Below are 22,517 nucleotides of genomic sequence, written 5' to 3'. Positions count from 1 at the left end.
CTTAGGTACAGGCTCCAAATAATGGACACCTGTCATAATGGATCCGAATTATAAAGTTAAATATTTGTTGCTCTGGAAACGTGTAGCATGCATAGTATGACGTGAACACACCCCTTTCCAGGTAGGATCATGACTTCTGAAAACTTCTTGATTTTTTTTTTCCCCATAGCTGTCTCTCTGGATCAATGAAAAGATGCTTACAGCCCAGGACATGTCTTATGATGAAGCCAGAAATCTGCACAGTAAATGGTTAAAGCATCAAGCATTCATGGCAGAACTTGCATCCAACAAAGAATGGCTTGACAAAATTGAGAAGGTGCGTTAAAGTGTTGGATGAGGGCCCCCACGTCCACAATGTGGCTGTGGTAAAACAAATAGAGTGGAAATGAGCTCCTTTTTATTTAGCACGTTTGCCAACTCTTCTGGGTCTTATAATTTACAAATGTTATACAGCCAGTAGCAGTCCCCTTTCACTTACCAGTTCCTGACTTCAACCCACCAGAAGGGAGAAAAGCAGAAACCCAACCAGGGTGGTTTTCAAAACGCTTGATTTATTTTAGAGTGGCTACTAGGTGTTTAGTTTCTGTTGTGCATCTCACCTGCTGTTGCTGCTAGACCCTATATAGGGTCCCCACTATCTTGGTCATATTATTTATGTTGCTTTGTGACAGATTTATCAGATACAGTTGCATACAATTTAAAAATATTATATATTTTAAATTTTCCCTGTTTTTCTTATGTGACTACTGTATACTAGTCACTACAATAATCATTATAATGTATTATTTTGGCACAAAGAGATTCTGTGCAGCTTAACTAAAGATGAATGTGGAGTTCCCCACCCTCCCTTCTCTCCCTTCACACTTTTTATTTTGTTTCAGACTCCTAGTGGTTAAAATAATGTGTCATATATGGTCTTTAGGCATGGAGTGGAGGGGATAAAATTTTAGGTTATTTGATTAACTGTCCCATTGCCCCAGTTGAAACTATTTCAGCATGGAGCACTTACTGCTTAACTTCCATGAAATCCATGCAATGTACATGGAGTAGGCCATTGTTGATTTTATTGATTGGCAACTTCACGTGGAAAGATTCTGTGTGTGTGTGTTGTGTATGTGTGTTGAATGAATGGGTAAATCACAGATCAAATATCTTAGGTTTGTTTTTCACAGTGACTTTTTTTCTCTAGCAAACTATTTATTTATAACCACGCTGGTTTGTGTTTTCCAGGAAGGAATGCAGCTCATTTCAGAAAAGCCTGAGACAGAAGCCGTGGTGAAGGAGAAACTCACTGGTTTACATAAAATGTGGGAAGTCCTTGAATCCACCACCCAGACTAAGGCCCAGCGGCTCTTTGATGCAAACAAGGCTGAACTTTTCACCCAGAGCTGTGCAGATCTAGACAAATGGCTGCACGGCCTAGAGAGTCAGATTCAATCTGATGACTACGGCAAAGACCTTACCAGCGTCAACATCCTGCTGAAAAAGCAGCAGGCAAGTGGGCAGGGTGAACACCCGGGCTGTTTCTGTTTCACAGCCACAGTCCTCATAGTTTTTGTTCGCCGCTGCGTCCCCAGTCGCCCACCTTCTCGTGAGAAGGCTGTTAGTTCAGCAAAGTGCTATCTCTGACAGCATCAGAGAATGTGCCAAGAATCAACTAGAAAAACACAATATTTGTAGACGTATGGGGTGTCTCTACACGGGAATGCTTTTTTTAAATATCATTTTCTTAGCTGATGGGTATCATCACCATTTAATAGTTGAGTAAATATTCATTTCATTCAATTCTGCGTTTTACACGAAGGAGTAATATTTGCGTACATTGCTGTAGAAGGTCTTGGTATGTGACAGTAATCTGAGTTGTTCCGGGTACTTTATTGATAACAAAAGTAATGTAACAGTTTTTTTATATCATAACAGAAGGCTCTAAGGGCAAATGCATTTACCCAGAATTTATGGGAAAATAGTTCCATTCAGGTTGAGAAATCAAGTCAGTGCAGACTCCCCCAGTGGCTTCCCTGGCTGCTTTACAGCGGCCAAGTCCTGGTGGACCTAGCAGTTCTGCTTAGAACCAGTCCCTGCCAAAGATAGTCTTTGCCAGGTGTTGACCTGCTTTTCTTCTCTGCCCTCAGATGCTGGAGAACCAGATGGAAGTGCGGAAGAAGGAGATCGAAGAGCTCCAGAGCCAAGCCCAGGCCCTGAGCCAGGAGGGGAAGAGCACTGACGAGGTGGACAGCAAGCGCCTCACCGTGCAGACCAAGTTCATGGAGTTGCTGGAGCCCTTGAATGAAAGGAAGCATAATCTGCTGGCCTCCAAAGAGATCCACCAGTTCAATAGGGACGTGGAGGACGAGATCGTGAGTAGACCCTCGCTGCGTGTGTGACTTTGCTGTGAACCTTCTCACCTGTCCTGAAGCCCCTGTTCTCACTTGTCTTGCTTACCTTGGGCCACATTGGTGAGCTGAGCTGTCGAAGCCCATGCTTATGTTCTGAGGGTTCTTTCTGTTTTCATACAAAGTGCAACTCCATTTTCCTCTCAAGTTATCTAAAGATACTCTAGGGTTTTATTGCCCCAAGAACAATGCTATTAAAGGTAACTAATGAGGACTCACAGTGAGCCTGACCTTGAGGATGAGGTAAATTTGGAAGACTAGCTCTCTCCCTGTCTCCAGGCAGAAGGGCACGTTTCCTCAGACCACCCTCCAAGGGGCCGGACGAGCTTGCTCTCTGAAGATGGCTCCCCAGCTCTTCCTTGCTGCTCTTGTTCGTATTACATGTTTGTTCCTCGGATTGGTCCTGATCACTTATTCACAATTCTTTTCAGTTATGGGTTGGAGAGAGGATGCCTTTGGCAACTTCCACGGATCATGGTCACAACCTCCAGACTGTGCAGCTGTTAATAAAGAAAAATCAGGTAAGTGTTTCTGCTCAGGCGAGTTCAGTCTGATAAATAATTTGTTCCAAACTACAAGACAGAAAACGAGAGAGCTTTGAAGGCCTGGCAGTTTCTTCTTGGCCCTGATGGCTTGACATAAACACCAGGCTGCTGCCATTTAGCAAGCCCTCATGTGTGTTTTTCTACCCCACACAGACCCTCCAGAAAGAAATCCAGGGGCACCAGCCTCGAATTGACGACATCTTTGAGAGGAGCCAAAACATCGTCACGGACAGCAGCAGCCCCAGTGCTGAAGCCATCAGACAGAGGCTTGCCGACCTAAAGCAGCTGTGGGGTCTGCTCATCGAGGAGACGGAGAAGCGCCACCGGCGGCTGGAGGAGGCGCACAAGGCCCAGCAGTACTACTTTGATGCGGCCGAGGCCGAAGCGTGGATGAGTGAGCAGGAGCTGTACATGATGTCTGAGGAGAAGGCCAAGGTGAGAGAGGGCTCCCTTCCTGAGAGGAGGCGAGAAGCATCTCCGTCCCAAGAGAGCCTCAGACTCTGACCCTGAGCTTGTTTTCTCCTGGGGGCTCTGTCTTTTTGAAGATTTCCCGTGTTGCCTTTGAGTGTTAAGGGGGCACCATGGTACTTCAAGGTGTCTAAAATCTGGCTGCTATTTCCCCCTTGACAGAAACTTTCCTTATCCGAGTCCTGGTGTGTCATTAAGACTGGGTTCATCCTGTCATGTGTGAAATTTGCCAGAGTCCTTGCTCTCTATTTATAGGTTCCCTAAACTTTACAACATACGAGATGGTTTTGAGATCTTTGAAAAGTATTTTAAGGTTCCAAAATGCTGTCGCCTATGTACCTGATAGACCATGAGGAGTTTCAGCTAGCCAGGACACCCTGGTTTGCCTGATTTGCTCTCCATCTCAGAGGGGTCTTCCTCAGTCTGCATTTTCCTCATGTGTGTCTTTCACAAAGGCCTCCTGTGGTCCCGTCCACGTGGATGCTCTCGGCACATCTGTTCTTCCACTGCCCACCTCACACTTCTGGGGTCTTTCTGCTGGTCTTTCCTCCTGCCCCACCAGGCAGTCAGCCTGTCACTCCTTAAGGTGGTTTTGGGCCAGAGGGGACAGCTGTGGTTGTGACAGTCCCCTCGCTTTGCAGGATGAGCAGAGCGCTGTCTCCATGTTGAAGAAGCACCAGATCTTGGAACAAGCTGTGGAGGACTACGCAGAGACAGTGCATCAGCTCTCCAAAACCAGCCGGGCGCTGGTGGCCGACAGCCATCCTGAAAGGTGAGTGCCATTTTATGAAGGTGAGACCTGGCTGTCATTTCTTCTCAGTGAGGCTCTCTTGCTAACCCACACAAAAAGAACATGGCAGCATTCGTTGTGAATCACTGGTAAGACAGATCTGTGGGAAGCATTTTTAAAACAGACCCAGTAGGTCTATGGTGAATAGAAGGTGCGAACTGTTATTTAACCCACAAGAGCAGTTTTCCTAATACATCTCCTATTGGACAAGGCCGTATTGAAAGATTATTCATGTCATGAATCAAAAATACAGGTCGATTTGCACAGGTACAGATAATCACCACTGCACTTGGATAGAAAAAGTCATTCAGTTTAGGAAAGTTAATTACTAGCTTTAAGAGTAGTAGATAAGAATACGTGGACCTATAAAATAAAAGGGCTCCCAGGAAGAACAAAGTGATACCACTTCCAAACTCTTACACATCAAGTGCTTAGAATGCCTTGGAGAACAAAAAAAAACAAGTGTGGTACTCATCCACTATATAACAGGCTCCTGTACTAACTTTGAGAGCTGTCATTTTAGGCTTTCTCTGAAACTGCCCCTTATGACTCAGAAAGGAAAGGAGTCAGCCTTGTGTGTTTAACCGAGGCAGGTTGAGGGAGATGAGGTCAAAGGCTGTGTTGGTGCAGAAGGACCTTAAGATGCTCACGGTCAGGATTCCCAGGAAAGTGGCTTTCCTAATCTCCAGGGATGGGTACAAGCAAGTCCGTGTCTCTGGTGTCCTGTTTTGAGACTGTCACTCTGAGAAGTTGGAGGGGAGGGGATATAGTCTCCTGACTGCATACCTGGGACCTGAGAAACCGGAGCATCTGGTCCAGCCCTCCTGACAGGGAAGAGCACACAGCCCATAGCAGGTGCTGCAGGGAGTGGAAGACCACTCGTGGATTTTGCACTAACTTTTAACGTCAAAGCAAATCCTGACCTGCAGAGCCAGCTCTGCAGACAGGGTTTCTCCCTGCAACCCCACCCCGCCAACCGCCTTGATTATATTCAAGATGGCCTTCGGCCTTTAATTACTGTGTTTTGTTTACATATTGGCTCTTCGTTACTTGAAATTGAGGCCAATTTGTGAGTTTTATTTTTCAGGTTAAGTAGGTTAACCAGAGTTTCTTCTGGGAAATTTAGTGTAATGTGTTCTCCTGTTACCACCACCTCTTTTGTTTTTCCCTTGAAGAAAATTGACATTGAAGATCCTTTTCCTCTGTTGCTGCCTCTCTTTTCCAGTGAGCGCATTAGCATGCGGCAGTCCAAAGTGGATAAACTATACGCTGGTCTGAAAGACCTTGCTGAAGAGAGGAGAGGCAAGCTGGACGAGAGGCACAGGTTATTCCAGCTCAACCGGGAGGTGGACGACCTGGAGCAGTGGATCGCTGAGAGGGAGGTGGTCGCAGGGTCCCACGAGCTGGGGCAGGACTACGAGCACGTCACGGCAAGTACACCGGGCAGAGCACGAATGGCTGTGCAGCTAGCGATGGTGTGCACAGCCACTTGCGTTCCTCATCTGTGAGCAAAGATAATGTTCCAACTCACATCAAAGGGCATGGGGTTTAGTTTCAACACAGTGTTCTTTATAAACAGGTGACTTTGAGGTTGGCTAACCTCTCTGTACACCCGACCCCTGTAGTAAAAGGAGGTAGAGGCAGTGCCTTGCTCTGCTGCATTAAGCGAGAAGGAAACCCGATTGATAAGAGGTTCTAGAGCTAAGATCTGTTCCCAAGCCATGAGTGTTAGTTATGAGTACTTAATGAGAGGTAACTACTACATGATTACCTCTTGCTTAGAGGCCATTTCTTTGCAAAGGACATTCATGTGATCAAGAAGTAAGGTGTACACAACAGTCTCACTGATTTCTTTATGCGTATGCCCATTTCAGATGTTACAAGAACGATTCCGGGAATTTGCCCGAGACACAGGGAACATTGGGCAGGAGCGTGTGGACACAGTCAATCACATGGCAGATGAACTCATCAACTCTGGACATTCAGATGCCGCCACCATCGCCGAGTGGAAGGACGGCCTCAACGAAGCCTGGGCTGACCTCCTGGAGCTCATTGACACAAGAACACAGATTCTTGCCGCCTCCTATGAACTGCATAAGTTTTACCACGACGCCAAGGAGATCTTTGGGCGCATACAGGACAAACACAAGAAACTCCCCGAGGAGCTGGGGAGAGATCAGAACACAGTGGAGACCTTACAGAGGATGCACACCACATTTGAGCATGACATCCAGGCTCTGGGCACTCAGGTGGGTAGGGCTAGGGGATCTGCCCAGCGGTGGTGGGGAGATTTTCTCTCCATAGAGTGTGTCTTTATGCATCTCTGAGTATCTCTCTATTGCTTGGCTCATCAAAACATGTCTCAAAGAATTGCCCCAAATTAAGCACATATGTGCACACCTTATAATCTTCATTTGGGAGAACTTGTCAGTCCATAAAGTTCTGTTTGCCACATTTTCAGACAGCAGATAAGCATCCCCATGATTAAAACAAATAAATAAACCAGATGCATAGACAGACATTTGCAAGTTATAGGCCTCAACTGGAGTTTGTATTATGTTAGCATATCTGTCCAGAAGAATTTCCAAAAGGATACCTTATTATTTTCCATCAGCCAGGGTCTGAGTTATGTTTCTGGAAAGAGAGAAAACAGGATTCTAACGTTTTAATATGCCTGGTCTTCCCCCACATAAAATGGATAAACACTAAGACTTTGTTTAAAAGACATTTGACAACGTACTAACAGTGTAACGGTAAGAATCTAGTGTAATCACTCTCTAGTTTCCTTTCTAATCTCTCTATAGTTTCTTGTTTAGTTTTATGCTTTTCAGTTGAAAAATAATTATTTTTTTTTCCTAAATTTCATGATCCTAAAGAAGAAGCCAGTTTTATTAAAGATGTCCCTGAGTATGTCTAGCGTTTTGTTCTTGTTTGTTAAGAGTGTATTGATCATATATTAATAGTACAGGGGTTGGCAGACTTTTTCTGTTAAAGGCCAGATAGTAACTATCTTTGACTTTATGGGACACATAGTCTCTATTACAGCTCTGCCCTCTGCCATTGTAGCGTGAAGCAGCTGTGGACAGTGAGAAAAGTTCTAATAAATTTTCATTTACAAAAACAGGCAGCCCAGACTCGGTTTCGAGCTGACCCAATCTAGTGCATCAGCCCCCAGACAGCTTTGGAATTTGTTCTGTGGAGGGACCACCTTGACAGCCATTGTCGCCTCACTTTCTCCTAATTCTTAATTCCTGTCATTCTCTATGGCTGCAAGTTTAATTCATCTCTCTAAGCTTCAGTTTTCTAATGTTTTGAGGATTGAGATGATGCTTGCAAAACATATAACAATAGTAAGAGCTCTATAAATGCATTCTAATTATTGTTATATAACAAAGCTCAGGGAAACTTTTGGGATGCCTAGAGAGGGAGTTAGAAAATACCTTAGCAGCACAGTTCTTCCCTTGGCAGCTGTAAAATCATTTACTCTTACAGCTGTGTGAGAGACTGAGAAACTACGGAGTTGCTCCCCATTTTTTTCATGAATTCCTTTACCTCATGACACTCAGAGGTGAGGGCGCCCAGCAAGGGTCCAAGAACACCCAGGGCAGACATCCACTGCCTCAAGCCTGGCAGCCTCACTGTACTCACTGGGCCTGGCCATTGTAGCGTAAAAGGATGTGTGCCCCTTCTGCAGTATTGACGTTTACCATCACAGAACGGCGGAGCAGAAGGGAAGGCTCTTGGCACAGATCCCCAGGCGCACGCGGTGCTTCCTCCTAGCTCTTTCCTCTTGTGCCAGCTTGACCTGCCGCCGCCTCCATTCTGCACAGGAGCCCCAAGAGTAAACAACACAGTATTTGCACCCAAGGATGGTCTTGAGTGGCTGTGCAAAGCAATAGTTAATTTTTATGGGAATTTTCGCTTTTGCTGTCCTCTTGCACCTTACTTTTTGTTTTGAGAGCAAATTAAAAAACAAGCAGAGGCGGCTCAGGCAGGAGGATCACTTAAGCCCAGGAGTTTGAGGTTGTAGTGAGCTATCATGATGAATGCCACTGCATTCTAGCCAGGGCGACAGAGCAAGACTCTGTCTCAAAAAAAAAACAAAAAAAAAAACAGAGGCTCAGAAACAGGTGTTTGAGAAGATTTGGTTAGTCATACAGGAAATTAGCTTTTCAAATAATTTCCTAGGAGCTTGCTTGTTGTAACTTGAGTTATACCTGAGCCATAATTAAAGAATAGTTCCAAAAGTTCCTTAAGGTATGGAAATCAAATCACAGTGGAAACCAAATTCCCATTGGTAGTTCTTTACATCTTTTGCAGAAACTTTTTTTTGACCTACCATCACGTAAGGTCTTTTCGTGCAGTCGGGATCAGTAATCCACCTCTCCCCAGCCCTGATGCTGTCTGTTCCCACCCCTTACCCCACCTGCATCCTCACATAGCATTTCTTCAAATATTTTTCTCACAGACATCTGAAAGCTCTTACCATCCAGGACTGCTGTCTGCAGACTTCTTTGATCACAGTCTCATCAGTGAATAATGATTGAGTGTCCATTCTCCCACATGTGTCTATCTTTAATTAGACATTATATACATGTACGGCACTACTAATGTTTGTACTTTATACAAACATACGAGAAGTAAATTTAAAGATAAAATAGCTATAATTATTATTTTCCATTATAAAGGCATATGTGCACCCTCCTCCACAAAAGATGAGAGTGTATTCTTGGTTTTTTCCACTTTTTTAACATAGAAAGTAGAATATTGTGCACATCATCTGCATTTTGCTTTTTGCACTTAGCCATCGTCTTGGAGCACTGTTCGTATGTGCACATAGAGCAGTTCCTCATTCTTTTTCATGGCTGCATCAGAGTCTCTTGCTGGATACCCCATCATTAACCAATACTTCATTGATGGACATTTACTTTATTTTTGGTCTTTTGCTTTTACAGACAGTGCTGCAGTAAATAATCTATGTGCATTTCATTTCCTAAATATGCAAGAATATTTGTAGACTAAATTCCCCAAAGTAGGATCATAAAATCAGAAGGTGTATGCATTTATAATTTTCATGGATACTGCCCATCTACCCTCTATAGGAGCTGTAGCCTGCTAACTCCTGTCAACAATGAATGAGCTCGCCAACAAATACATCATCAAACTTGGGGTTTTGCCAACTAATAGATGACACATTACATTATCTCCATGAAGCATCTTTTCATATTTAAGACTCATTTGAGGCCGGGCGCAGTGGCTCACGCCTGTAATCCTAACACTTGGGAGGCCGAGGCGGGCGGATCATTTGAGCTCAGGAGTTCGAGACCAGCCTGAGCAAGAGTGAGACCCCATCTCTACTAAAAAAAAGTAGAAAGAAATTAGCTGGACAACTAAAAATATAAAGAAAAAATTAGCGGGGCATGGTGGCGCATGCCTATAGTCCCAGCTACTCGGGAGGCTGAGACAGTAGGATTGCTTGAGCCCAGGAGTTTGAGGTTGCTGATGCCACGGCACTCTAGCCCGGGCAACAGAGTGAGACTCTGTCTCAAAAAAAAAAGAAAACATTAAAAAAAAAAGACTGATTTGCATTTCCTACTCTCTGAGCTGCTCCTACATGCTAATTTTGTGTTGGGTTGTCAGTATTTTTCTTTACTTTTGGTGACTGTCATAGTTGAAAAGATAGCTCACCAAAAATCCTTGTAGTTAGAATCCATCATTGGCTCCACTTACCAAATCACAATTCTCAATGTTAATTTTCAGTTTTGTAAAGTGTTTATTGAAATTTGGCTAGTTGAAATTTCACCTTCTTTAACATCAATCAGTAATTTTAACCACATTGGATGCTATATTTTTATACTTTTTGAGTGTATGTGTCCCATGGTGAGAACTGTTATAGGCGACTCATACATTGTTTTCTTCAACATCACATATCAGTGGAAAGGCATTTTCAAAATGTGTTCTTCGTGGCAGTTTGTCACTCATGATAAAAACATTTATCTTGGCCCTGAAGGAGCAGATTAGGTATTTATTTTTTAGAAATATATCTATGTCCTACTCATATATCTCAGACCACCTCCAGGGGACTTTTCCTGACTAAGCTGTGCTGCCTACATCCCTGTAATATTTCATTTGTTGCATCTCTTAATGATACAGAACTTAATAATGTAGTTCAATGGATTTATAGAAAACTTGCATTTTCATGACATGGATCTTCATGAAATTGAGAGCTCCTTGAGGAGTCAGAGCCACGTTTTGATGTGGCGCTCTTTCTGTGTGTGAGCAGAACGGTGTGTGGCACGTGGGAGGAAGGACATGGGGTGATGGTGGGAGGCCACAGTGGACTCACCTGGCTCGTCTCCCCCATGGCTTCACAGGTGAGGCAGCTGCAAGAGGATGCAGCACGCCTCCAGGCAGCCTATGCGGGTGACAAGGCCGACGACATCCAGAAGCGGGAAAATGAGGTTCTGGAAGCTTGGAAGTCCCTATTGGACGCCTGTGAGGGCCGCAGGGTGCGGCTGGTGGACACAGGGGACAAATTCCGCTTCTTCAGCATGGTGCGCGACCTCATGCTCTGGATGGAGGATGTCATCCGACAGATCGAAGCCCAGGAGAAGCCAAGGTAGTAATGCTCCTGGCCTCATGGAGAGGAGGAAAACGGGCTCACTGACCATTGGTTAATGCAGAGAAGGGATCTTTTGGAGAGAATCGGGAGCCTTGAGAGCAGTTCTTGCCCGAGAGCTTCAAGGCCAGAGCAGGGTTGAGGAAGTGCTTTGGGGAAGCTGCCACTCGCAGCTGGTCTCCTACACACCATCTCCAGGGACGTGGGGCCTGGTGTTGTCAAGCCCTTCCTGGTTCTCCCCAACCAGGCTGCCATATTCCACACTCAGAGGCCCTCCCGCCCAGGTCTGTGCTCAAAGTAGGACCTCATGCTTCAAGCAGCCACATACCTTGGGCGCAACTAACTGCCTCATCTTTGCAGTGAGATGGCTTTTCTGAGTTCTTTTTGTACGTCTGGGTAAAAAACCATACTGTTCCTTTCCATACACATTACTAAAGGTGTCTCTTATCCTCAACATACGCTCTAATGGTGTCCTGGGGTTATTATTTGTTCTATAGCTTTGGCTTCATTTCATGCATATTAGTAAAGAGAAGTTAATAGATTAAGAAGCAGGTACATATATAATCTCCAGTTCACCTCTGCCAGCTCCTGCACCCACTGTAATTGAGACATAAACTATGCTGCAATAGAAGAAATATTTTGTTATATATACTTTTTAAAAATTGTATTTCCCAGATCAGGATTGTTAGGTTTTGATGCATGGGGAGCTCTCACAGCTCTATTGGTCGCTGATGTCTAATCTAATTCCCACTCTGTGTATCTCGTCATGTGTGAATAAGGAGACTATATCAGCTGCTCTTTAGAACACATATCCCGAACCTTTAGCAGCTAACTCATCAGGGTACGATTGGGCCACCTCTTACTGCTTCTGTGCCTTCTTGAAGAGAGTCTTTCTGAATTTTATTTCAAAGTAAAATTTTAAACAGAAATCCGGTGCTTTTTCTGGCACCCACCTAGAAACCATTTTGAATTGAACCATTCAGGCACCGACACGAAAATAAAAGTAGCCGTATTCTAAATGTTTGTTGGTATAGCTAGCCCTAAATTGTGCTGTCATTGTGCTTTGGCTCCAGTGGCCCAACCTGAGCTCAGACAGTGAATCAGACATGAAAGGGCATCAGGCAATTTCCTTGAAATTAATTATGTGTTTTAAAACCTACACACTTACTTGAAAAGCTTGATCTCCTAAAGGAGGTAATGTTTGTCTAATTTTAGGGATGTATCATCTGTTGAACTATTAATGAATAATCATCAAGGTATCAAAGCTGAAATTGATGCTCGTAATGACAGTTTCACCACCTGCATTGAACTTGGGAAATCCCTGTTGGCGAGAAAACACTATGCATCTGAGGAGGTAGGATACTGCTTTGCTTTGGGGCCATGGGGTAAATGTAGGTCATGTTAAGATATAAAATGACTTTATTTGGGGGTGGTTTATGTACATAGATGTATATAAATACAGAAATATGTATTTACGTTCATATACACATGCACATACATATATTTCAAAACTCCTTCTTTCCTATGTGTCTAGAAAAATACAATTATGCAAGACTCCAGGCCCAGCACCAGTAAATTTATGGCACAGAAGATAATTTCTAAGGGCCACAGATTGAAAAACAGCCTCTCCCACCTCCATCAGTACCCTTTCTAGTTGATACCTCTTGTCAGTCGCATATGCCCTAGATCTGCTTACTCTTTAGTGGATGGTTGCCAATTCTGGTTAAGATGATGGCAGTAAAGAGATAAATGATCCGTTGAGTGTGTGGCCCCCTGCATGGGAATGGATGTCCTCCTGGAGGTCAAGGCTTCTTCGCCCCCTTGCTGTGTCTCTTCCCGAATGTGTTTGCTCCAGGGAGCCTCCTCACGACAGAGTAGCTTTGGGCAGGGCCCCTGCCATCCTCCAGCTGTTTCTAGAAGGAGCACTGCCATGCTTCTCTCTCCTCTCCCAGTGCACAGATAGACTGAGTCGTCCGTAGGTATCTCCTGCCCTACTGGTGGTCTTTGCAGAAAATGTATTTTTCTTATGTGAAGCGACCTATCAAGAGGATGTGGTGCATTGTATTAAGATGTCCTGGGGTTCCTCCTTTTCATACAGATCAAGGAAAAGTTACTACAGTTGACAGAAAAGAGAAAAGAAATGATCGACAAGTGGGAAGACCGATGGGAGTGGTTAAGACTGAGTAAGGACAGACTTTGCTTATCTTTCTGTTCTTTTTGGGTATTCATGGAAAGCATGCAAGTTTATTTTTCTGCTTTAATTGATGTGGTGTTATCACTTAATGATTTATGGAGTTCTAGATGCTTTTGTAGTGTCCTGTTTCACCATTATATGGTAATATTATTTTTAAGAAGTTTCTTGTGGCATAGTCATTATTTTTTGCCCCATGACTGATCTTAGAGTCATAAGTAGAATTTGGTTGTTCTTTAGGAACAACATGGGAATGACAATTCAGCATCCCTGGGGAGGGCACAGGCAGAAGCCTCCTGCCCCCACTTGTCTTCAAGAAGAATTCCTATTTCAGAGTCAAGAAGGTGGAAAGTTGGCCGATTAAGTCTTATGTTTGGTGTTCTCATTGGAAGATTGACAGCATAATTAAAGCTAACATCTGTTAAGGTTTTGTTGTGAACTGGAGACTGTTCTAATTTTTTTTAATGTATTTTTGTATTTACTCCCCACAGTGATCCTATGAGATACTAATAGATTCTCTTTTTAATCCTCATTTTATAAAGGAATATTTGAGCCAACAAAGAGTTTATAATGGGTAGTGTTGGGAATAGCATTTCATAATTGGTATGAACACCAGAAGTAGCCCAGTCCAGGAGTGTTCACCATACTTTGCCATTCTGTGCTGAAGCTCTGGGCTCTGTCCTCATGTTCTAACCCCATCCATGCATGTCTGATGCTTAGTAGAAACTGAATCCAAGGGGCCTTTTCTAAGGTAGGCCCAGAGCCCTCAGAAATCTTGTTTTTGACCATTCTTTGCATGAAGATTTGGTCTGTAAGTCTTGAGAATTCCAGGGCACTTTCACTCAGGTCAGCAAAACTTGTGTCACAAACTGTGAACTAGGACCAGGTTGTACACAGGGGACACAGTGATGACTTGCACAGTCCCTGCCTTGAAGAGCTGATGAGTCCCTTGTGCAGAGGTGGCTGTGCTGGGGGCTTCCAGCACGAGATACTGGAGGGAGATAGCTGACTGGCTCCCAGGGACACCGATGCTGCCCGTGGCCCATTTCTTACCCACACAGCCCCAGGCACTGCTGCTCTAAACGCAGTGAAGAATCAGTGTTAGCAGTAGCGGGAAGCCACGTTCTGTCCTCCCTTCTTGTAATGGTGGTGGAGCTAGTGATCTGTGTCTCCTCACATGTGGAGGAACAGAATGAAACAGCAAAAGCCTTTGCCCCTGTTGTTCCCTGACTGCTGTAGTGCTCCCATATCCTGCCCTCCCTCTCAGCTCCCCAAAATAAAGCATAGAACTGCTTCCTATTGGAAGGGGTAATTTATGAACGCTTGCTCTATCCACACAGTCTGGCTACGTGTAGACTGTAGCCAGCCGAGCTCTGACGTAGGGCTGAGTGAGCAGAGTGTACATTCTAGACCTGCGCTGTGCAGCATGGTAGCTGCTGTCCCACGTGACTCCTGAGAACTTAAAATGTTCTCAGTTGAGATGTGCAGTAAGTGCTATAAGTATAAAATTCACATCGGATTTAGACTTAGAAAAAAGAATGTAACATCTCAATTTTTTAATACTAATTACATGTTGAAATAATTTTTAATATATTGGGTTAAATAAAACATACCATTAAAATTAATTTCACCTGTTTCTATTTACTTTTTAATGTGGCTACTGGGAAAGTTAAAGTTGCATGTGTGACTCACATTTCCTTTGGACAGTGCTGATCTAGAGTAGATGATAAGCTGCTTGTGCAGGTAGCTGCCACCAGAGGGCAATGGTGCTGGGACGTGGGGCCACAGGGACTGCCAGGTCACCTGCTGGCCAGCCTCACCCTCTCTTGGTACCCCGTGCAGTTTTGGAGGTCCATCAGTTCTCAAGAGACGCCAGCGTAGCCGAGGCCTGGCTGCTTGGACAGGAGCCGTACCTATCCAGCCGAGAAATAGGCCAGAGTGTGGACGAGGTAGAGAAGCTCATCAAGCGCCACGAGGCATTTGAAAAGTCTGCAGCGACCTGGGACGAGAGGTTCTCTGCCCTGGAAAGGCTGACGACAGTAAGTGGCCGCGGGATGCTTGGGGTGCTTTGCCTGTTGGCTCCATGGGCAGCCTTTGCTTCCCGCTTGCCTCTTAGACCTGGGAATTCACGTAATTGCTTGGTTTTTGAAAAGTAGTAAGCATCTTCTTGAAATTGGTGCGTCTCTTGGAATAGAACCCAGAGAGGCTCGGGGCTGCTGCCCTCTCAGTCACCGCTTGGCACCTAGATTTATGATGGCTTACAGTAGCTTCTTGTCCAGGAATTGCTCTCTTCATTTGCCTTTCTCCTGTGTCTCCTAGAAGCTTTGGTTTCCAGGGGGCATGGCCTTAAAATTTTCCTCAGAATTTCAGAATTAATACTCTCCTCAAATAGTAGCTTAATCCTAGTCCATTATAAATTCCCCATTCCTTACGATCTTTTCTGCCCAACATAAAGACCTTTGAAAATGGCTTGTGTACTAGTGGTTTCTCTCCCAAGACTTTTGCATTCCTGGTAGGAAGCTGATTCTTTGCAATATACAATAACGTTTCTTTCTGATTTCTACAGTTCTGAGGATTCAAAATGTACCTGCATACTTTTGTGTTAAAACAGAGTACTTTTGGTGCATGCATATTGCTCACGAGATGGCTTCATTTCAGTTAGACTATTCTTTGGCTTTTTTCTGTGTCATTTGGGTTTTGGCTGAACACAGATCCCTACCACAGCACAAGCAGCTTCCTTGAGAATTGCTGCAGCTCTGTCTCGGGTGCTTGTCTGAGCTCTCCTGGGGAGTCTGGCATGAGCCCTGAGGCTCAGGTACTGTCCTCAGCAAAGTTGAGAGCCTGCATAGTTAATTTAGAAATTAAACCTAAGTTCCCAGAAGTCACATAAAACAACTCACAGGAATTTTGCCAGCCCACGGAATAGAGCTCCATTTCCTGTGGTTTTAGGTTGTGGCTGCTGTTCCTGTGAACCTAATACCATTCTGCTCAGAATGTCAGAGCTCCTGGCTGTCCAGTGTGGTCCAGTGTAGAAAACTAGACAGGAGAACTTCCTGGGTTCCTAGAACCCTTCCCTTAAAAGAGGCAGAGTTTGGGGCTCTGCTGAACATCTCTGTGTTCTCCCTCAGTTGGAGTTACTGGAAGTGCGCAGACAGCAAGAGGAAGAGGAGAGGAAGAGGCGGCCGCCTTCGCCCGAGCCGAGCACGAAGGTTTCAGAGGACACTGAGTCCCAGCAGCAATGGTGAGTCACAGGCAGCTCCAGAGGCTGTTCTCTTAGCTTTGGTGGCACATGAGTTTTATGGGGTGTCTTTCTGGTGCCTTGCTTTGCTAGGCCTGACCAAATGATCTTCCTGTTAATTGCTTTTGTAGACTATTTAGAATCTGTGTAGTCACCCCTGAATAATATCTGAGGACACTGACTTGTCCACAGTCACATAGCTACCGTGGGTGGTAGAAGTAGAAGGTGAGCAGCACGCTTCCTACTGCCTGCACACGTGTGTGCACACACACAGGAACACTTAGCATTTCCTCGTGATTAAATGGATGGAGTGGACTACCCAGACTTCAGGTCGGTGGTTTTGTGGTGATCCTTTCTGAAAGTTTTGACTTCACACAAAGGGCAGGGATTTCTCTTTCCGATAGGCTAATTATTTTGCCAGGGGAAGTGCTCCATGACCGCCAATAGTGCTGCCTTTATTTGGTGTGAGGCAGGGGGCAGGGCATTCCTCTAGTCTTAATTTCTATCTAGGGTCTATTTGAAACACTTGAAAGTTAGTTTTTAATTTTTTTAAAAATTGCATTCTGTGAAAGGGTTGCTTATGTTTTTCTGAGAGAAAACTTGTAATAAAATGGAATGATGTTGTTTTCCCCACCCTCTGTTACTGTTTCCCTCTTTCTCTTCTTTCTTCTTCCCTTCCCTTTCTTCCCCCTCCCTTTCCCTCTTCTTTTTTATTTTTCCCCCCTCATCTAACAGGGATACTTCAAAAGGAGAACAAGTTTCCCAGAACGGTTTGCCGGCTGAACAGGGATCTCCACGGGTTAGTTACCGCTCTCAAACCTACCAAAACTACAAAAACTTTAATAGCAGACGGACAGCCAGTGACCAACCATGGTCTGGACTGTGAAGTTCACTACCGTTTGTCAAGAACCACCCTTTCCAAATCCTCTTGATTTTGACTTTTCAGCTTCCACCTCACCCAAAATGTTAAAAATTTTTACTTAATTCATAGCCTTCCCTGGTTCCATATTTGTTTGCATTTAATTCATGTTTATTTGAGTCTCTTAACTGATGGATGCCCAATTGCCTTAAGGCAACATACTTATTTTTTGTTTATTTATTGTGAGCTTTTTACTTTATTAAGATTTTTACAGCAAAACCCTTACATGAGTAATTGAAATGAAATTAAATGAGATTACAGCATAATGAAGAAGAAAACTAGAATCTTAACAGGTATGACACATCTAGTTATACTAACAGGGCATAGTACTGTGCTATATGTAGCCCTTTTTAGAGATGTTATTAACCTGCAGTAGTTTAGTAGCAACTAGGAAGACTGGTATATGAGGAAGGAGACATTCAGTAACTGAGATTAAAGCCTAAAGTCAGCTGTGTAACATTCCATGAAGGATACATTCATTTATTGAAGATGACAAAAAAAGGAAGTCAGATATACTCTGGAAGCTATTTTAATTTTGGGCGCACAATCTCAAACATTTTGAGACCCTTGGGTCATGTATTACTTTTTACAAACCAGTTCCTCTCTCACTACTCTCTGCCAAGTCCTGAATTGAGAACCGCAGGCTTACTTGCAGCAGATGTTGCACCCAGCCTCAGGAGTAAAATGCCTACTGACTGCTGCTGCCACCTCTGTCTCAGTCACTGTCAGTACCGTTGGGACAAGGGATGCAGCAGGTGATGGCAGTTCCCAGTGTTTTGGAAGCCTGCCTACCAGACTTCACTGCCTCTCCATTCATTCGATGACTTCAGGGTGTCAAACTGTTTTAATTTTTCAAACAAATGGAACAAAAGCCATTCTGGTTCATCCTGATTACTTGAACGTTGCACTTGGTGGACCGTGCCTAGGAGCACTTGCATGCCTCCTGGCTGCAGAAGTCATTGTAGTGTCTGTAGACAGAACTCCGTTGTACGTCTCAGATGAATCTTCTGATTCATTATTCATTTGCTCCAGACTTTTTGTGGAATTCCCTGATAAAGGAGTCTTTTAGGATGGCATTTATCAGGCTACAAGCAGGGGTTGCAAGTATTTTACTAGAAATCCTTTTTCTTAGAAGTAAAAGCTGGTGAAGTGGTAATTTCCTGGTACTGATAAAAACAAAACCAAATCCATTATTACATCAAAGCCTTGTGAGACATTCACTTGCTCATTTGCCATATTTAGATGTGTTAGTAGAATCAGAAACCTGTTTTGATATGTGTTTTCCATGAGTTAAGTCTAATTTGTCTTTTTATTTCATGATGCATGTCTTTTTTTTTCTTTTGTCAGGATAACATCATATAGCATCTTGTTTGTTTTTCCTTATCTCTATGTACATATCTATCTACTTGCAACTGTAGATAGGTATATAGATAGATGCCAAGCTTCTTATGTTCTGGGATTAGTGTGCACCATTATTGAGTCTCTGCCTTACAACACACAAAAATTCATTTTAGAAAAAAAATTGCTGCTTCATCTTCGGTTATTAGGAAGCCCTTGCATACATTTCTGGCTCCAAATTACATTTTGTGTGTCATTGATCTGTATGTATATATGTGATGTTTTCATATATATATGTGTGTGTTTAAATTTTATATCATCAGGACAGATACCCAATTTTATGTTTTTGTATTTAGAAGACCCCCCCCCCCCCCAAAGAACCACATAAGCACAAAAGAAAGCAGTGCTAGGATACTTCTAGCATTTGCTCTCATTCCTATTTTTATCTAGATTTTTAAATTGTAGCTTGCCAGAACAAATTTTAATTATAATTGGATTGCACTGAAAGAAGAAAAAGCCTTTTCATTGTTTTGAATGATGGTGCAGAGACTCAAGTTAATGAACTTGAAAATAGTGTTGCTTGGTGCACTTTGAAAACCAATCGGGTGTTTCCTGTGCTACTAGTTGTCACGTTACATTTATGTTCACCTCCTGATTTAAGTATCTCGGGCATGCCCGGCCGCTAAAGTGCTCTGGACTAATTGCTAAAGAGAAGCAATGTAGGGTGCGGGGCGGGTGGGGGGGTTATTCACATGTACCCATCATTTGATCATAGCACTACGATTTGCTTTTGATGTTTGTCTCTAGTGGTGTGTTGTCTGTTGGCATGCTTAAAGCACATGTCCATTAAAATTCATTTTGTTTCTTTTATTTTCCTTGTTTTCTTGGTTAGTGATTCATTTGCATAAACATTAATTATCTCTGCATACTGGTTTGGGGTTTTCTCTTTCCTTCTAACTCTAAAGAAAAAATTTTTGCTGCAGAATTTCCCTCAGAAGAGGCTTCCCTGGCCTTCATCTACCTTGAAGTCTGACCAAGTATGATAAATTTTAGCCTTTTTCAAGTAAACATCTCTCTATCCAGGTCATTGCTGTCACTAGCAGCTTTCAAGTCAAACCTGCAGCACTAAATTTTTTTTTAACCTGGTTTCTGTACATACTAACCCCATGTCTCTCTGGACTCACCCCTGGCTCAGGCCTTCCAGACCAAACTCACACTTCCTCCTCACCAGAAGTTTCCTGAAGTCTCACATTAAAGGAGATTTGTCAACTTTAAGATCCACTCACATTCTTTTGACTCAGGGTTTTGTTTTTTTTTTGGTTATTTCCCTTCCTGCAACTCTCCTTTAAAAGTGAAAAGAGAGAGAAATATTTAAATAGGCTGTTGTTCATAAGCACATGTCTACAGGCTGTCACCTACAAGGCCTGGATAATCACCACATACGCACCCTCCCCTACACCACCACCACCCCCTGGTGTCTTTCTGCCCTAATAATCCATTTTCCACATTGCCATGAAGATAAAGTGTTCCAGTCAAAAGCACCTTTAAATTGTATAGCCTCTAGTCTCACCTTAAACCCTAATGATAATTGTGATAATTTGCGTAGATATAACTTAAACTTGTGATTCTCCCTCCCTTCCCAAGTTTTTACCAGCCCTTTTCCTAAAAAAGTTATTTTTGTTGAGAGCCCAGCCATTTAGGTAAGACCTAATGAGTGAGAGATCCCAGTTCCCAAGAGTTGACAGATCTGAGTGTACAAGTGGTGGTGGCCAGTCTACCGTTTATCCTGTCACAGTTGTTGCTGCTAATTTGGTGTCACTGGTTCTGGGCAGCAGTGGTGGGGGAAGTATCTAATGAGCGTGCCATTGACTCCTCCATGTTTGTCCGTGTATGAGGGGTGCAGGTTGTCTGTAACCCACTAAAGTGTCAGCCACACCCAGCTTTAGTAACTCGCTAATCCCATACCCTGGGTGTATCAGCCGGGGGCTGCTACAGTTAATGGTACACAGTTGATGGTACACAGGCTGAAAGTGATAATGAATCAAGACCCTACTACATTTCCAAAGCCGAAAAGCCATGAGGGTTACAATTTAAATGAGCTTGGGAAGGAACGCTCCGGAAGACGTCTCCAGCCCGAAGGGTCAGAGCCGCTGGAAGCCTGGCGGTCTCTGGGCTTTCTCGTCTCAGTGCAGCAAGGCACCGTGATCAACCAGCCCGTGATGGGGAAGGCCCTGGTTCTGTCTTTGTTTGGGGGTAAATAGCTGTGTGGTGTTGAGTGACTGCGATTGGCTTTTCCAGCTCCTTTAACACAAACTACAACCCACTCACGATACAAACTTCGGCAGATGTGGTTAAATTGATGTTTGTTGACTTGCCTCATTTCCTTCCAGCTCTTAAGTTCCAAAGTCTAACTGGGATGATAGATGTGAAATGCATGATTGTCATCCTAATTTCTGCATGTGTTTATGACAATGTGTTGAGGGGTGGGGGAGGAGAGCCAGAGAGCATTTTCAGAAACCCAAGTTCTTTCCTTTGTCTTATTCTGGGGGAATGCTGTGTAGCTCTGATAGAGTTGTCTGTCGGTCTGTTTGTGAATGCCCTTTCGCTTAAACTTCAGCCCTTCTGGTGGCATCCTTGGTTGTAAGGTGGCTGCTGTATAACGTCCACTCTCTCTCATATTTAATATGTGTGATTGTTACTGTTGTCCGTTTGTTTTAAAGTAAATGTAAGAGGAGATGATCTGAGTTATATTAGAGAAAATGGATTGATCAGAGGAGTAGAGTGCAGTAAAACTCATACTGGCATTTCGCTTTTCTCATTTCCCCATAAACGGGCGGGTATTAATCCATTCCCACCTTCTAATGTCCTTGGTGTCCAGCTGGCTTTGTGGGGTGTGCAATGGTTTTACTGTACTGCCTCGATCTGTGCCAGGCATTTATACACAGCCACGTGAGCGAGTCAGTTAGAGCGTATGTGGTCACCCCTGTGGCTCACGGAGGTAGCTGAATGGCCTCTCCGCTGTCCCTAGGTGGCAGAAACGGTGGACACCAGTGAAATGGTCAACGGTGCCACAGAACAGAGGACGAGCTCTAAAGAGTCCAGCCCCATCCCCTCCCCGACCTCTGATCGCAAAGCCAAGACTGCCCTCCCGGCCCAGAGTGCCGCCACCTTACCCGCCAGAACCCAGGAGACGCCTTCGGCCCAGATGGAAGGCTTCCTGAATCGGAAGCACGAGTGGGAGGCCCACAATAAGAAAGCCTCAAGCAGGTAACATTAGCAGTGGCTGGGGCAGTGAGGTGGGAAGTCAGCCCGCTAAAAGGTGGCGTGGGCTGCTCTCGAGTGGGAAGGAGGGTGTGCTCACGTAGGTGCCTTCATTTGGTAGCTTTCTGGACATTGCATTCTTCTGGGACTGATGTTAGAAAGCAGGAGTAGAGTGTTGCCTATTCACTGAGAGAAGAAGAGCTAAGTGTGGATGGGAATAGCAGGAAGGGGCCTTAGTAGTGCATCCTGAGAAGGAATTTGCTAGATGGAGATTGAGGAGTCTGAAGTGAAATGATTTCATTGTAGGACCTCTTATGGAATTTTTAAAAAGATACCCACCATTTCCCCTGGCCTTATCTCCATGTCATATTCTATATATATTCATTATCTCTCAACAGCCCTAATTTTACTATTTAACAGATGATGGAACAGAGGCTCTGAGAGATTTTTTAAAAGCTCACTTTCTGTAGAAACCTAGTAAATGGCAAAGCTGAAGTGAAACCCCTCTCTGACTCCAAAGTCTGTGTTTAACAAGTAAACCAAACTACCTGGGAACATGCACAGTTGTGCAGGTTGTATAGTGTACAAGGGGGTCACACCATCCAAGCACTGCTGTTCACACTGAGATGATGTAGGGGTTTATATGTTAATACAGGCAGGTGTTCTAATAAAATTAGTGTATTATGACAGTTTGCCATATTATAAGGAAAAAAACACCTTATTCTAATTTACCCAAAAGTACCATAAGTGCTGAT

The 22,517-nt window shown here is 44.0% G+C and overlaps 1 protein-coding gene across 3 annotated transcripts in view; it reads left to right on the top strand.

The window, feature by feature from the left end:
* The window catches only part of SPTBN1 (spectrin beta, non-erythrocytic 1), a 190,653-nt gene that overhangs the window by 163,948 nt on the left and 4,188 nt on the right, over window positions 1-22,517 (top strand). For 2 of the 3 annotated variants that reach the window (XM_069494377.1, XM_069494378.1), the window contains 15 exons: window positions 170-316; window positions 1,231-1,494; window positions 2,133-2,357; window positions 2,825-2,914; window positions 3,092-3,373; window positions 4,048-4,178; window positions 5,422-5,626; window positions 6,071-6,445; window positions 10,571-10,815; window positions 12,031-12,169; window positions 12,914-12,998; window positions 14,849-15,045; window positions 16,135-16,247; window positions 16,980-17,043; window positions 21,530-21,768. In XM_069494377.1, the coding sequence (XP_069350478.1) occupies window positions 170-316; window positions 1,231-1,494; window positions 2,133-2,357; window positions 2,825-2,914; window positions 3,092-3,373; window positions 4,048-4,178; window positions 5,422-5,626; window positions 6,071-6,445; window positions 10,571-10,815; window positions 12,031-12,169; window positions 12,914-12,998; window positions 14,849-15,045; window positions 16,135-16,247; window positions 16,980-17,043; window positions 21,530-21,768 (2,801 nt within the window). Of the gene's footprint in view, window positions 1-169; window positions 317-1,230; window positions 1,495-2,132; window positions 2,358-2,824; window positions 2,915-3,091; window positions 3,374-4,047; window positions 4,179-5,421; window positions 5,627-6,070; window positions 6,446-10,570; window positions 10,816-12,030; window positions 12,170-12,913; window positions 12,999-14,848; window positions 15,046-16,134; window positions 16,248-16,979; window positions 19,373-21,529; window positions 21,769-22,517 lie in introns of those variants that run through there. The other variant, XM_069494379.1, reaches the window with a different exon arrangement.

The sequence above is a fragment of the Eulemur rufifrons genome, chromosome 19 (assembly GCF_041146395.1).
Source record: "Eulemur rufifrons isolate Redbay chromosome 19, OSU_ERuf_1, whole genome shotgun sequence".
NCBI lineage: Eukaryota > Metazoa > Chordata > Mammalia > Primates > Lemuridae > Eulemur > Eulemur rufifrons.
The sequence above is the reverse complement of the archived record's forward strand: the minus strand, read 5'-3'. Positions and strand labels throughout refer to the sequence as shown.